General features: G+C 38.1%; 1 protein-coding gene across 1 annotated transcript in view; it reads right to left on the reverse strand.

Annotated features, from left to right (window-relative positions):
• Positions 1 to 13,612, reverse strand: part of EGLN1 (egl-9 family hypoxia-inducible factor 1) — a 35,420-nt gene that overhangs the window by 1,878 nt on the left and 19,930 nt on the right. The window contains exons 2-4 of the mRNA XM_010004538.1: positions 5,106 to 5,225; positions 2,483 to 2,619; positions 1,018 to 1,085 (exon numbers count right to left, since the gene is read on the reverse strand). Coding sequence (XP_010002840.1) covers positions 1,018 to 1,085; positions 2,483 to 2,619; positions 5,106 to 5,225 — 325 coding nt within the window. The remainder of the gene's footprint in view (positions 1 to 1,017; positions 1,086 to 2,482; positions 2,620 to 5,105; positions 5,226 to 13,612) is intronic.

Raw genomic sequence — 13,612 nt, forward strand, 5'->3', positions numbered from 1 at the left:
TCCTGACCGCCTGGGAAGTCACTGCTCCTCGCTGGGCATGCGCCACTGCACTGCGGGACACCAGGCCGGAGCGAGGGACTCCCTGCGTTTCTTTGCAAGCCAGGCAGGAGCTGCTTTGCTCCTGCTGCTCCTGGAATGCACTAAAAGCCAATGGCTGCTCCAAGGGGTACTGAACTAAACTGCAGCTTCCACAGCCACTAGATAGCACTGGGGCTAATCATGAGCTTCAGATGCTTAACAACAATGAATGCAAAGCTCATCTGGAAATTACTAGCCTATGTCTTCAGCATCACTGATTTCAGAGCTCTTGATGAAGCTGTGGAGAAACTGGCCCTGTGCATATGTGCATTGGTGTTATACCTGAATTTGGGTTTATTTTTAAACCACCGTAACAAACATATAGTTGTGATGGCAAATACAAGTATGACAGAAGTCCTAGGCCATTCCTCCTTATAATGCTAATTTGAACAGGAAAATTAGATCAACTTCCTTCTTGAGGGAGAAGCCAGAAAAGGAAAACAGATGCTAGATATGTGGAATTGGAAGAGGAGGAAGTAACTCCATTCTTTGATTCCAGATTTTAATTTTAGGCTTTTGTTTTTGTAATACAGAGATTCTAGTCCAGTTAAGTTGTATTCACTTATACTTCAAATATTCATTTGAATCACTGTATTCAATCAAAATTCTTTCCAATGGTCTCAGTTCTGCAGTGCCTCATAGTCTCTGATGTATTTATCCTCCACACCTACTACGGAGGAGCTATATCTCCCATTTGAAAATACTGAGCAGTCTCAGAGGAAGCGTGAGCAGGACAAGGCACTGACCTGGATCTCCTGAGTCACGGCACAGCAGCCCAACCACTGCATCACTTTCCCTGTAAAACCTGACTCTGAGTTACACTGTTTTTCTCCCCCTCTTTGTGCAGAGCATGGACCAAGGAGGTGAGGCTGAACTACATAGCTATTCTTCCAGAAAAAAAAAACAAAACACACACAAAAGATATTAACAAGAGATTACCTGTTAGATATTTTACTTTAGCTCGTGCTCTTTCATCTGCATCAAAATACCACACTGTTATTGCGTACCTAGGGAAAAGGATAGAAAAAAACCTCCTGAACTATGAGAAAAAACAAAAACAGTGAAGCACTTGACATAAAACACAACCTAAATGAGATGACCTTTCTTCTGTCAGACTGCAAAAGTATTTCACAAAGCAAGCAGATTTTTTTTTTCCTTTTAGTAGATATTGCCTGAACAGTCACTGAAAGGGTGACGCTGATGCTTTAAGTTTACACTTCTTTTTCCTGGTGAGCTACTATCACAGTTCTTGCCCATAATTGTAATACAGTCTCTGTCTATCTCATCTCACCCTCTGACCTCTTCTTCTACTTCACTCGGTCAAGTCCATCACTGAGCCACACTGCAAGAACCTCTTTTTTTGGACATCTGCCATAGGGAAAATTAACTATCCCTTCTTACACAGCTCCCCCGGTTTTCCACTGCCTGTAGAGGATTTAACATGAAATGCCAGCTACTGAGAAAAGACTTTAAGGAGCTTTAGTAAGTGGCATTTCACCCTGACTGCTGGGAGCACAAAGAGGACAGGGAAAGCAGTACAGCCTCAGAAAAGGCTGCAAGAGGACACACCTGTGGCAGTTTCAAGTTACTTCTTGCAAAGGTACTTGTTATCTCATGGCTCCAGTCAATGTTCATCCAAACATGTTGCGACAAGCAACAGGAAGTCTGGATCAAGGATTCCAACGATTTACTGATCAACACTGTCTGGAAATGCCACTCAGGATGTGGAAGCAGGGAAGGCAGATACCTTTAGCATCATCCACTGCCCCACAGTGAGTGACAAAGGAGGTATCAAGTTCCCTCTGTGACTCAGACTGGGAGCAACTCCTTTAGTACTTCAGAGAAAGAACAGATTTGTGTATCAATGGCCGTTTCTGCCCCACAGCCCTCTCCCAACTCCAGGACTAAGCCACTCCTAGAACAGAAGGGAGAATGAACATGACTATCTTCTAACAATTCCCTGTGCCCCAGCAAAAGAGGACATGAAAGTGAAGTATGTAGTGAATCTTTCAGTAACACAGTAAGGTGCTAAAGACAAAAGGAAGGGATCACAGTGCAAAGCCATTACAGAGAAATAAGGAAGACAACACCTCTTGGCTAAGGTGGGGTCTGCTTATGGCTCTGCATGCTCCTACCCAGCTCTGTCAAGTACACACTGGAAAACTTCTGGCATTGCCAGTCCTCCCTCCTACTCACCCAAGCAGATGTTTTCTCCAAAATAAGAGATCAGACATGGGTGCAAACTCAGCAGCACAGCAGAAGCCTAATCAATCACTAGAAAACCCTTCTCATGATAGGGCAACTGGAACTGGACATGGAAGACCTGGGATCAGGCACTCATTTCTCATTACGATTCACTCATTTATTGATAAAAGAGGCATCATGCAGAGTCCATTAGTCCTACCTTGTAGCAAATGCTGGCTGTACTTCATGAGGGTTGCGTCGATCAGACCAGAAGAATAGCAGTCTATCAAATTTGGGTTCGATATCAGCGAATTGGGCTTTGCCTTCTGGAAATATCCGAAGCATACCTCCACTCACCTACAAATTAAATATGTAAAAGCCATGCCTGAAAACCATGTCAGTGTATTCAAAAGCACTGAATGCCACATTTGAAAATATTTCAGGCACTTGGAAATAAAAACCTTTATCAGATGCTACAGAAATGATGAATCTACAGCTTTTCTGCTGATACATTTCATTTAACAGAACGTATTGCACATTTTTCACTAAGTGACTTCAGAGCGCTTGCAATATTAAACTTTGATTCATGTTTAAGTAAAAAGCTGTGGTTTTAGATTGGTTATTTTTAGTTGCATATACCTGCTCACAATGAATGGACACAACTGACTAATGTTACACAAGTGGCCAAAGATATGCCAATACACTTGAGAGAAAAACTGTACTTTGCATTTCACCTTCTCCTATTAAAGAGACTGTTTAATTTAACAGCAGCACAATTTTTTGCCACGTTTCTGTAATTACAATGAGGAAAGACTAGGAAACTTCAAAATGCATTACTCCTGGTCAATTTAGATCTCTTTCAGACTTTGAAAACAGTTTGAACTACCTAAGCATGCCCAGAAAACAGCACAAGTAGGTGGGGTTAACACCTTTCTACTGATGGTACTAATGTTTTAAAATCTAAATACAGGCACTGAGGACTTCATGTGAAAGTGGTTACAGTGCAGGTGGTAACAAGGTAAATTGTTACAGATAACTGTTAACTGTGATCTGTATCAGTTACTGAGAAGTGACAGTTTACATCAATTTGTTCTCCTAAAGAAAGTCTAAACTTGTTTCTTTGTTAAACAATATACCTAGTAATATATTAATTTGTAATTTAAAGTAAATTTGGAGGGAAATTAAACACCTTTGTTAATATTAAATAGCTAACTAGTATATTTTTCACATATTATTGTGAAAATGCAGTTTGCTTGACTTCTGTACTCTAGTATGCATTCTTTTTTTTCCAGGAGAGAAATTGTAAATAAAAAATGCCTCAGAGCTGCATTTTAAATTATTCAGTCTAACAAGCGTACTTACATGCAAAGATGCTGTCATGGCAAAAAAAAAGGTAGTCATTTATTTTCTAACTGAAGGATCAAATCTGACATTTCAAGGAGTAAGTATAAGAAACAGAAAGCTTCAAGTGCATCCATTTCTGACTCAGCTTTCTGATCTACCAGTTTCATGTATGTTATCATTCTGATTGTCTCATCCAGCTCTCATGAAGAACTGGACAGCACAAAAAAACCAAACCAAACCAATAAAAAAAACCACAACACCCCAACAATCTCCAAAACAAGTAACAACAAAAAAACCCACAACACCAAAAAACCCCTCTCAACTGTAACCTGTGCTATCTCTGTCTGGTGCACTTAATTCACAGAAATTGACAGCTTACAAGCTCTTCCACATGGTACTTCCTAAGTATGACAGAAGTTTCCAGTATTTTTATTTATTTTTTATACCTAACCGAACCCATCAAAAAAACCACAACACCCCAACAATCTCCAAAACAAGTAACAACAAAAAAACCCACAACACCAAAAAACCCCTCTCAACTGTAACCTGTGCTATCTCTGTCTGGTGCACTTAATTCACAGAAATTGACAGCTTACAAGCTCTTCCACATGGTACTTCCTAAGTATGACAGAAGTTTCCAGTATTTTTATTTATTTTTTATATATATACTATGAGAGAGAAGAAACTTTTCCACAGCTAACTGCACAGCAATCAACGAAGAAACAGTGCTATCTTCGCATTACTCTCTCTCACTTTCATTGCAGCCAGTTAGCTACAGCCACTCTTGAAATCTACCTAATCCCACTGAATCACTAGGACAATCCTTATTAAAAAGTCACTTAATCATAGTCGATACATCTGTGGAGAGTTCTGAGTCCCTGCTAGCACATTCTTAGACCACCTGAACTGTGTTAAAAATCCTTATCTGCTCTACGCTCTGTATCTACTACAACGATACAAACACTCGCGCTGCTTTGAACTATACTGATACAGCAACAAACGTAACTCTTGGGTTATTTGAAACTGCTCCCAAGCAATAGCATCTTTTTATAAGCATACTCAATTAAGTAATCTAGCTGCACAAACACTAAACTCCAGAGTCAACAAAACCTAAGGAGAAATAATCTGAAAGCAACTACATTTCAAATATCCTTTGTTTACTCTTTGTGTGTGGGTGTGTACATTTACCATACAAATACTATACAATAAGCTGCATAATTAGATATTAATGAAACTTAGATACTAGCAGATACTTATAATTAAGAAACATGCAACTTTCTTTCCATCTCACTGTCAAGGAGGTGCTGCTGGCATCATTCAAAACCTTGAAAATAAATGCCTCCTCTCTACCTGCTCTCAGTAACAGCAGAATCGGGGGGGCAAAGGATACCCACAGTTAATGTAATGGAAGAACACAACTAAGGCACAGAAGTAAGGACATGAATAAAAGGCCTTTATCATTAGCAAGTGTATGTAAAATAAAATAAATAATTGCATACCTTGGCATCCCAGTCTTTATTAAGATAATATATACAAGTAACACATCTTCCATCTCCATTTGGGTTATCAACATGGCGCACATATCCCGTTCCATTGCCTGGATAACAAGCCACCATAGCCTAGTCAAAGAATCAAACATGGTAATTAATCCTATCTGTGTGTGTATCTGAAAAGTTTACATTTTAGCTATATGAATTCCTAAGCAATTCATACATTAGCAACAGAAAAATTAAGTTAGAAATAATAGGAAAATTATTTTTTAAAAATGGTTTTCTTTCTAGTTAAAAACCCATTTTGTACACAGATGTTTCCAACAAAAGCACGAAACACACTGAGAGGAACACTGCTAATTAAGTTACGGAAGGTGGGGCTGCTCCCATGTCATGACTAATTCTTCAGACTTCCCTTCCTTGAATGAAATACAAGAGAGGGAAAATGCCCTGTGTGTAGTTAAGTAGCATGCACTTCTCCTTGTGATAAGAATGCTTGTTTTCCAGACAGCTATAATTTTAATTTTTTTTTTTTAAATAAATTTATTCTGTGTTCCACTGCAAAGACTTCCTCCTCAAAAAGTAACTTCAAACATTATTTTTAGGAGACTTTAGACAAGATCAAGAGCCCATCTTAATCACTGCAAGCACATTCCTGGGTTTGTGTTTTGTCATGTGCATAAGAGTTTTTCAATCTCTGTTGAAACAAGCCTAAATGTACAACAAAAACATCCTTTTTAATCACAAAGTGAGAAATTGAAAAAAGACACCAAACAGTAACCCGCAATAACCTGCTGATATCAAACGAGTTCCAGTACAGTAGTATATTTAACTTTCCATGCTGCACTCAGCTCAGCTGACTTGAATGACCACTAGAAAGTGTTTGAGTTTTCAGATAAGATGCACATGTGAAACAAACTGGCCATCTTGCTAATAGACTGCCTAATTAATTTTTATACATTTGCTGGAAATAGAAAACAGGTTTTTGAGAGAGATCAGATTCCTGGCCAAGTCATCCACTGCCACCACAATACTCAGATGTCTGTAGTGACAATATCCCACCTGCAAAAAGCAGTAATGTTGATTTAAAAGAAAAGCAAAACCAAAAAAGTTTCTATCAAGAATCCAATATACCACTAATCTCAATGAGTGGCTGCTGCCTAAAAAAAAACCCCTTAAAACTTTAAAATATAATCACTCCTGTCTATATTTAGCTTGGTTAAGTCAGAATCTAAAGTCATACCGCTGGACTGCACTCAAAACAGGTTTCCCAATAAAGCATTAACTTTGAAAGTGTAACCCATCAGATCAAAAGTATTTCAAATCTAACTGTTGCAGTGCATTTTTAACTTTATAGTGATAACTCCCTCCCCCACTTTAAAATACTTAACAAATAAAGCTCTCCCCAGTTTGCATTACTTGCAAGAAACTGTGCTTCAAGCAGGTTGAGAAACAGTTTCAAGTTCTACCAGCAAATTATTTGCTTATCACATGTAAGCAGAATGTATTTCACTATAGCAGCACCCATCTTTTATTTCCATAAATACTGTATTAAGGGGAAAAGCAATTTTTGGTAGCTTCTTCTAGGCAGAAATCAGAATGTAGTATTTATCAAATAGTAGCACCGTGGTTATAAGAAGAACCTAAAAATGAAGTCAAACTTTATTCACATGAGATGGAAGTGACTATACTGCGTGAAGAGTACTAAAAACTATAGAATTCAAATATTGATGTAAATTTCAGATTAGGCACTTCAGCTTTTCTATCCTTCTACTGTAATCAGAGTGCAGTCATCATTTACAGGTCTCACATTACGCATACATATTACATGTATCAAGTAATGTGACCTAATATTTGGCAAAGTCATTACTCGACAGTTTTGCTGCAGGAAGATAAACCCACAAAAATCAAAACAGTGAGTTAAACATACCAAATAACGTAATAAAGGTTCTGTAATTTCCTTTCTTACAGAGAAAAAAGGAACAAAACAAAAGCAAAACTGGACTAGAAGAGGAAGATACTTGGTTTCTCTTAAGAAAAGTCTGATATACCACATAAACCCCATCAAGCTCTCATGGAACACAAACAGTGGTGAAAACAAGCCAAATCCTGTAAGAGCACTCCTAAAACCAGTTCAGTTTCAATTTAAGGGGGTTTGCTGAGCAGTATTACGCCAATTAAACCCGTACATTAATTTTTGCTCAAGATCTTCATGAAACAGCTACTAAAGCCCATTCAGAATGAGAAAAACATTGAAACCAAGTAGCTAGGGCAATGTCAGTTCTCACCAAATTACACAGAGTTGTAATTTTAAGATGTGAAAAGATCTTCAGACGCATAAATGACCTAAGTATCTGTAACTGAGCTAAAAAAATGTTTAGAAGAGTTCTCAGGACCCTCTAGCCAATACAGGGTTTTTTTCCAAGGGTACACTTGGTTGCCATCTGCTCCTCAAAAAGGTAATTTTGCAGTTAGAGAAGCATAAATTTGCATCCTATTGCTATAGTTTCCTTTATAAGGTACTGAAAAGGGTACTTGTTCTCTTTGCTGAAGGGAAATCAAGAAAGGAATCTTTTAACATCAATGTTGCTGAAGAAAAAAAAAAAAAAAAGAGGACCAGCAGCACTTTTTGGAAAGCCTAGGGAAACACCAGTTGTCATCAACTTCACATAAAGAGCAGCCATATTAAGTATGAGAAATGTTTCATACAATCATCTGAGACTAAAATACTGCCAATGTTTTAAAAAAAGCCCTTGTTTTTCACATCAGAGTATGAAACTTCTGTTTATCATCAACTGCAAGAGACGAGAAACAGTTTTGCTGTGATAACTTATCTAATATGTATTTGTTATAACAGTAAGAATGACTCAGCCTTTAGTGGCAAACTGGAAAGCAAAGTTGCCAGTCAGCCTGTGTAGCATAATATACATTGCTTTTGCCAGTTAGCACAATTCTCTCTCCCCAGTTGAACTACGATAAGGAAAGTCACCAAACCTAACAGTTTACAGGACACGGTAAATATATTGCTTTGTGAAACATTACAAAGCAAGTTTGCGTCAAAGTGCCATGTACTGCAAGATTACCCATGTGGAAAGGACAAAAAGTGACCCAGGTAAATAACGAAGTCACGTGCATTTGTTGTTGTTGTTTTAACATTTCACAGCATAAATAAGCAAACAAACACATCTATTAAAAACAGAGAAAATTTGCATTTGTGGCTTTTGTTTTTAAAACATTGTCAATGACAGTTGGGAGCCAGGCATTTGAGACCAGAGTGTCCAAGATTCCTTGTCATTTTAGACTACCAATAGCAAACTTGTTAGCCCTCCAAAAGAAAGAGCTACTTGTTTCACTAGTTACTCATTAAAGTGATTGATGAATTCAACTCAAGGCATTACCTGCATTTTCTTAATATACAAATAAGTCTCCCCTTTTGTGCTTCTTGGACATTAGAATTTTTAAGCATTCAGTAACCTTAGCTTCTTGCAAAGACTACATTTAAGTCACAAACTTGACTTGTTCAGCCACTGGATTCCTTTGTAAACATTTTCAATATTAACCTGTAACCCAAGAGCATTCTCTTTCAGTCTCAGGCCCCATGTCTAGCACATGAGAACTGTCCTAAGATACCCTCTGGAAATCATGAGTAATCAAAGAAATATGAAAGCACCCTATCCACCCTGCAATCTGCCCAGCTTGTGTCTATCAAACCCAAGTAATCACACACTTAAGCTGCTGATAGCTCTTTCGAATACAGATGTTTTACTTGCAAATGTTTAACTCTGGAAAATTAACTTCAGGCTATCGTCTCAAACACTAAGTTCTTAACAGAAGAACTAATTGAAACCACAGATTTTTTGCTAAGCAAATGCATCCTTAGTGTGTCAACCATTCATGCAATTAAGTGCATGCAGCTAACATCAGAGAGAACAACTCAGTCCACAGTTTTGTTCATGATGTAAAGAGCCATTAGCTGATACACTCAACCCTGGGAGGCACAGCACACCAAGGCAGCAGAAAATCATACTTCAACTGGAAGCAGCCTCACCCATATATAAAGAAAAAAACTTGCTGTTAAACAGACTGAAGCTTTTCCCTCTGTTTTCTCCATTCCTCTCACAGCTGGATTCCTACAAGTTTAGATATTGCTCCTTAAGAAAAGGAAGCAGTAATAGCAAACTCTTAGAAAAGAGTGGGAAAATACCAGTTACAACACAGAATTCCTCTAAGGGGGGTAAAAAAACCACCAGACACAAAATAGACAGAACATGTGTTCTGTCATATTAAATGAAATAACTTTATTGCTTAGTTCAGATTAAAGAAAGCTGCATCAGTCAAGAAGATGTCACTTTTGCTGTTTGCTGAAGGAACTGCAAATCTCAGTGAGCAAAACAAGATGTCTGAATGCAAGACTGATGACTTCCTACCAAAATTTATCAGATGTTCTTACAAAGACTTCACTGGAAATCCTTGGCATAGGCCAGTTGACAGATTACTCAAAGAAAAAAAAAATTAAAAATAAAATAAAATCAAATCAAACAAGAAACTCACCCTCCCCCAAAACCACAAACAAAACACACACAAAAAAACAAACCCACAAAAAAACCAAAAACACCAAAGCCAACAACAAAAAAACCCACCATCAACACTCACCACTGGAATGAAAAACCAAAGAAAAAAGCCCAAAACTGACCTGTCTCTGTTTTGTCCATCTGTGATGTATTCCTAGTTAAAGAATCTGTTCATCCCTGACAAACAACAGTCCTAAATGACTGTATGTGTTCTACCTTGGACAAGCATAGTCAAGATGACTGACTTGAATATGCTAATGTGGTACAACTTGGTTTGGATTCCTAGTCTTCTGCAAATTCTTCACAATCAAAGACAAAAACTTGTAGCACAAAAAAAAAACCAACAAAAAAACAACTGGGGAGAAAGTTACCCTTACCCCAAACAGGGGAAGCCAAGAGAGGCAAAAAATACCTCTCTGAAACACACCTAATCCACGTATTTAGATACTAACTTTCATCAGAGTAAATCTTCATGCTGATATCCTCCATAATCTAATAAGCAAGGCTAGAGAACCCGAGGTTTCATAGAAGTCACCACTGAAACTAGAAAAGCTGGAGAGAAACAGCGGCACCTGCAAAGATTCCTTCATTAAACAATCACTGTCACTGGAGAATCTGCAAGAGGAAAGCAAACTACTGCTTATTGGCTTAAAAATTAAGTACCACAGTACTTCACACATCCTCAAGAGACAAAAAGAATTTGTAAATTTGAGTTAGAATCTAACAAAGAAGAGACAGACACATTGCAGCAGCTTTGAATCATTTATCTTTAAGCCTTCTCTCCTAATACTAAGTTATCAGTGCAGCCATTCAATTTGTCTATTAGCAACAAAGTATTTTCTGTTGCGTTTCAGCTGCAGATGAAAAGAAAAACAAAACCCCAACTACTTTGAATACTAGCTATTTGGGTCATCTTCTGGCAAGCACAGAGTAAGTTGCTCTTCTGGGAAAAAACAACTGAAGGACAACACGCAGGTCACCCCAGGCTGGGGTCATTGCTCTCCTGTGGCTGCTGAAGGTAGAAGCAGAAGTTTTAACAGGACAGCAGGCTTGGCAAAGCTGCCAAATCTGGAGCTAGCAACGAGAAGGCAAACTGAACAGAGATGAAAAATGAACTCAGGAAGGCAGAGAGGAAAAACTGAGAGCTGACATAGCTTTCTGAACTATAAACAGGATCAACACATAGCTATGTGCATGGTTTATATCTTCTGTGAGCTCCTAGGCAGCCCAGAAACTAACGGTGACATAACCTAGCGCTCTCTTTCCCAGGCTTTTCAATGAAATGGCCAATATGGGATTTCTGCTCGTTCTGACAGAACTGTACTTAATAAGCATACCCAATCAAGCAACATAACATACCATGGAAACTTTGGCACAACACATTAATACTTTTATTACCTTGCTTATTTTTATCTTGCCAGTCAGATGATGATTTCTCAGACTGCAGTTCAGGGAAAGCTTTGCCAACCTCACAGTTCAGAGGCAGGCTCTTCAACCTTCTCTTCAAATTAAATCACTGCTTACTCTTTGGTTTTAAGTGGTGTTTGCCTGCTTACATTTCACACATCCCAATGAACTGACACAAATCAGAAGGCAGAAACTTTTATGCTGGTTCAGTGGCTGTGTTCAGCCCAGCACTTGCAGGGCCAGAAGATCCACATTGGGTTTGAACTTAAGCCAAACACCTTGAATGTAAGCAAAGTGCCACTCAGCAAACAAGCTCAGGTATTTTTCACTGTAGGTACTCCAAGACTGGTACTCCTCCTTTACCATTCCATTCGAGTTGCCCTTGCTCAACAAGAAGACCATACAAAGTTGATTTCCAAATATAATTTCCTTCATTCATGCATGCACCTAGACTCTAAGAAGCATTTGTAAGACTTGGAATTGCTGAAGAAACTTGCATACAAATCTGTGTCATTCATCAGTTTTTCCAAATGGCACGAAAAAACCAGAACTGGAGTTGCTTAAGTCTAGTATTTGAGAAATGACTGTAAATGTGTGATGTGCTCACACTTCAATGAATAAATCTAGTAAATAAAATACTTGCATAGGAAAGAGGCATTCCCATGAAACTATCAAACAAGGGTGATTGACCTGGGGGAGATGTTGGAGATTCTAATTTTTGAGGGAAAATATTGAGGGGAGCAGGGCATCTCAAAAGGTGAGCCGATGAATGACTGAGACCTGTCTCATAGACAGACGTAACAGGAACACCCAAAATAGACTTCCTAACTCCCAGCTGAAGTCCTGCAGCTCCAAACAAGTCTGCTACTAAATTGAGAAAACATTTAAACATTAATGAGGTTCTATATTCTCTCTTGTACCTGAGCTTGTAAAGTTGCAAGTCTTAAATCTCCAAAGGCAAAGGGATAGCTGAGTCAGCTTACAATCTTCAAGGGAAAAAATAAAGATTGTATCTTTCTTCACAGTTAATACACCAGCATTTTCTAGGCCACCCACCAAGTCAGGTAAAACATGTCTATGCTCAAACTTGTGCCCTCTTCACTACAAGGTGCTGTTTTAAAATAGTATCAGCAAAACCAATGCAAATACCCTTGCAGTCCTACAATATTATGAAGTCCTAACTTCCATGAAGTTAATTTAACTGCTTCTTAGGAAAATAAACTAGGAAAATAAAACTGGGTTCAAATCTAAAAAAGTATAGAGATTTGTGCAGTGGCTTAAGAAGGATATTTTAAAAATAAAATTAAAAATAAATGCATCTTTGAATATAAACAGTGTCTTCAAGCCTAAGTGACCTGCATTGCCTTAAAAAAAATTAAATAATAAATTAATATGAGCACATCTAAGCTATGTTAGTGCTTCAAAGCCCTAAAGGTTTAACATGACACATTCTGGTTTATATTTTGATCTCAAAGTCTACTATGAACTTTAAAAAGTCAACATTCTAGACCAAACAAACAAAAAACTCCCCCAGCTATACCTAATCGAGGCTTCCCAAGGAAGGTAAATGAAAAGCATTGTCACCAGGTACAGAAAGCTCTCTTAAAAGCCTAGCAGCAAACACAACACTTGAATTTGCAGCTGAGAGGGTTTAAAGCATACTTTGATTTCTGTCAACTTTCTGTCTACATTCTGATTGAATAAGTAGATCAATACAGTTCAGACTCCAACAACGTTTGAATAATGTAAAATGTGTTTGTAGAATTGGCTGGTCTCCATGGCTAACTGCCCATTCCCTCCAAGAGAAGCAGACTGGTGACTCAAGTGTTTTGGCATTGCACTAAAATTTGTCAGAGCAGTCCATCAACACAAATTTTAAGTCTGTTTTTAATTTAACATCATAAATGCTTTGAAATTAATAACACACCATTTAGAAAATTAGTACTTTGAAACTTTTTTCCCCACAAGGTTGGGCAGAACATTATGCTCTCACATGAGACTAGTTAACTTACTACTAGTTTCATCACTAACCATTCACAACAGTGAACTAAAATAGTAAGAAGTAACTAAAATAGTAAGAAGTCTCAATCAGCTACATCACTGAAATTACATGCTGACAGTAGTCAGTGAACACCAGATTTTCAGAGTCAAACACATGACTTCGGCAGGTACACTGATGATGACACATAAAAAAGCATTATTACCTATTTTAAGATTACTACATGTGATCAGTGAATTTGTTCAGTTGTGTGAGATGTACTGGATAACCTGAACTTACACCTTATAAAAATAAAGCATGCATACCAGCCCAAACTTCAAAGCCACAGACTACATATACTTCTTAATACCAGGAGAAGCTGGTGAGGAGGAAACCTGAAGGATTAAGGCGGTGGAAAGGGGTGTTGTTTTTCTTTTTTAACAAAATCTCACTGCAGTATCTGTGAAAGTGAATGGCTCAGAGACTTGCCATGTAAATACCACTCATCATCACTACCGTTCTCTCTCCAAAACTAAAAAAAGCCTGGAACTTCTTTCCCT

Source organism: Chaetura pelagica, unplaced genomic scaffold (assembly GCF_000747805.2).
Source record: "Chaetura pelagica isolate M959 unplaced genomic scaffold, ChaPel_1.0 scaffold9, whole genome shotgun sequence".
In the NCBI taxonomy this organism is placed as follows: domain Eukaryota; kingdom Metazoa; phylum Chordata; class Aves; order Apodiformes; family Apodidae; genus Chaetura; species Chaetura pelagica.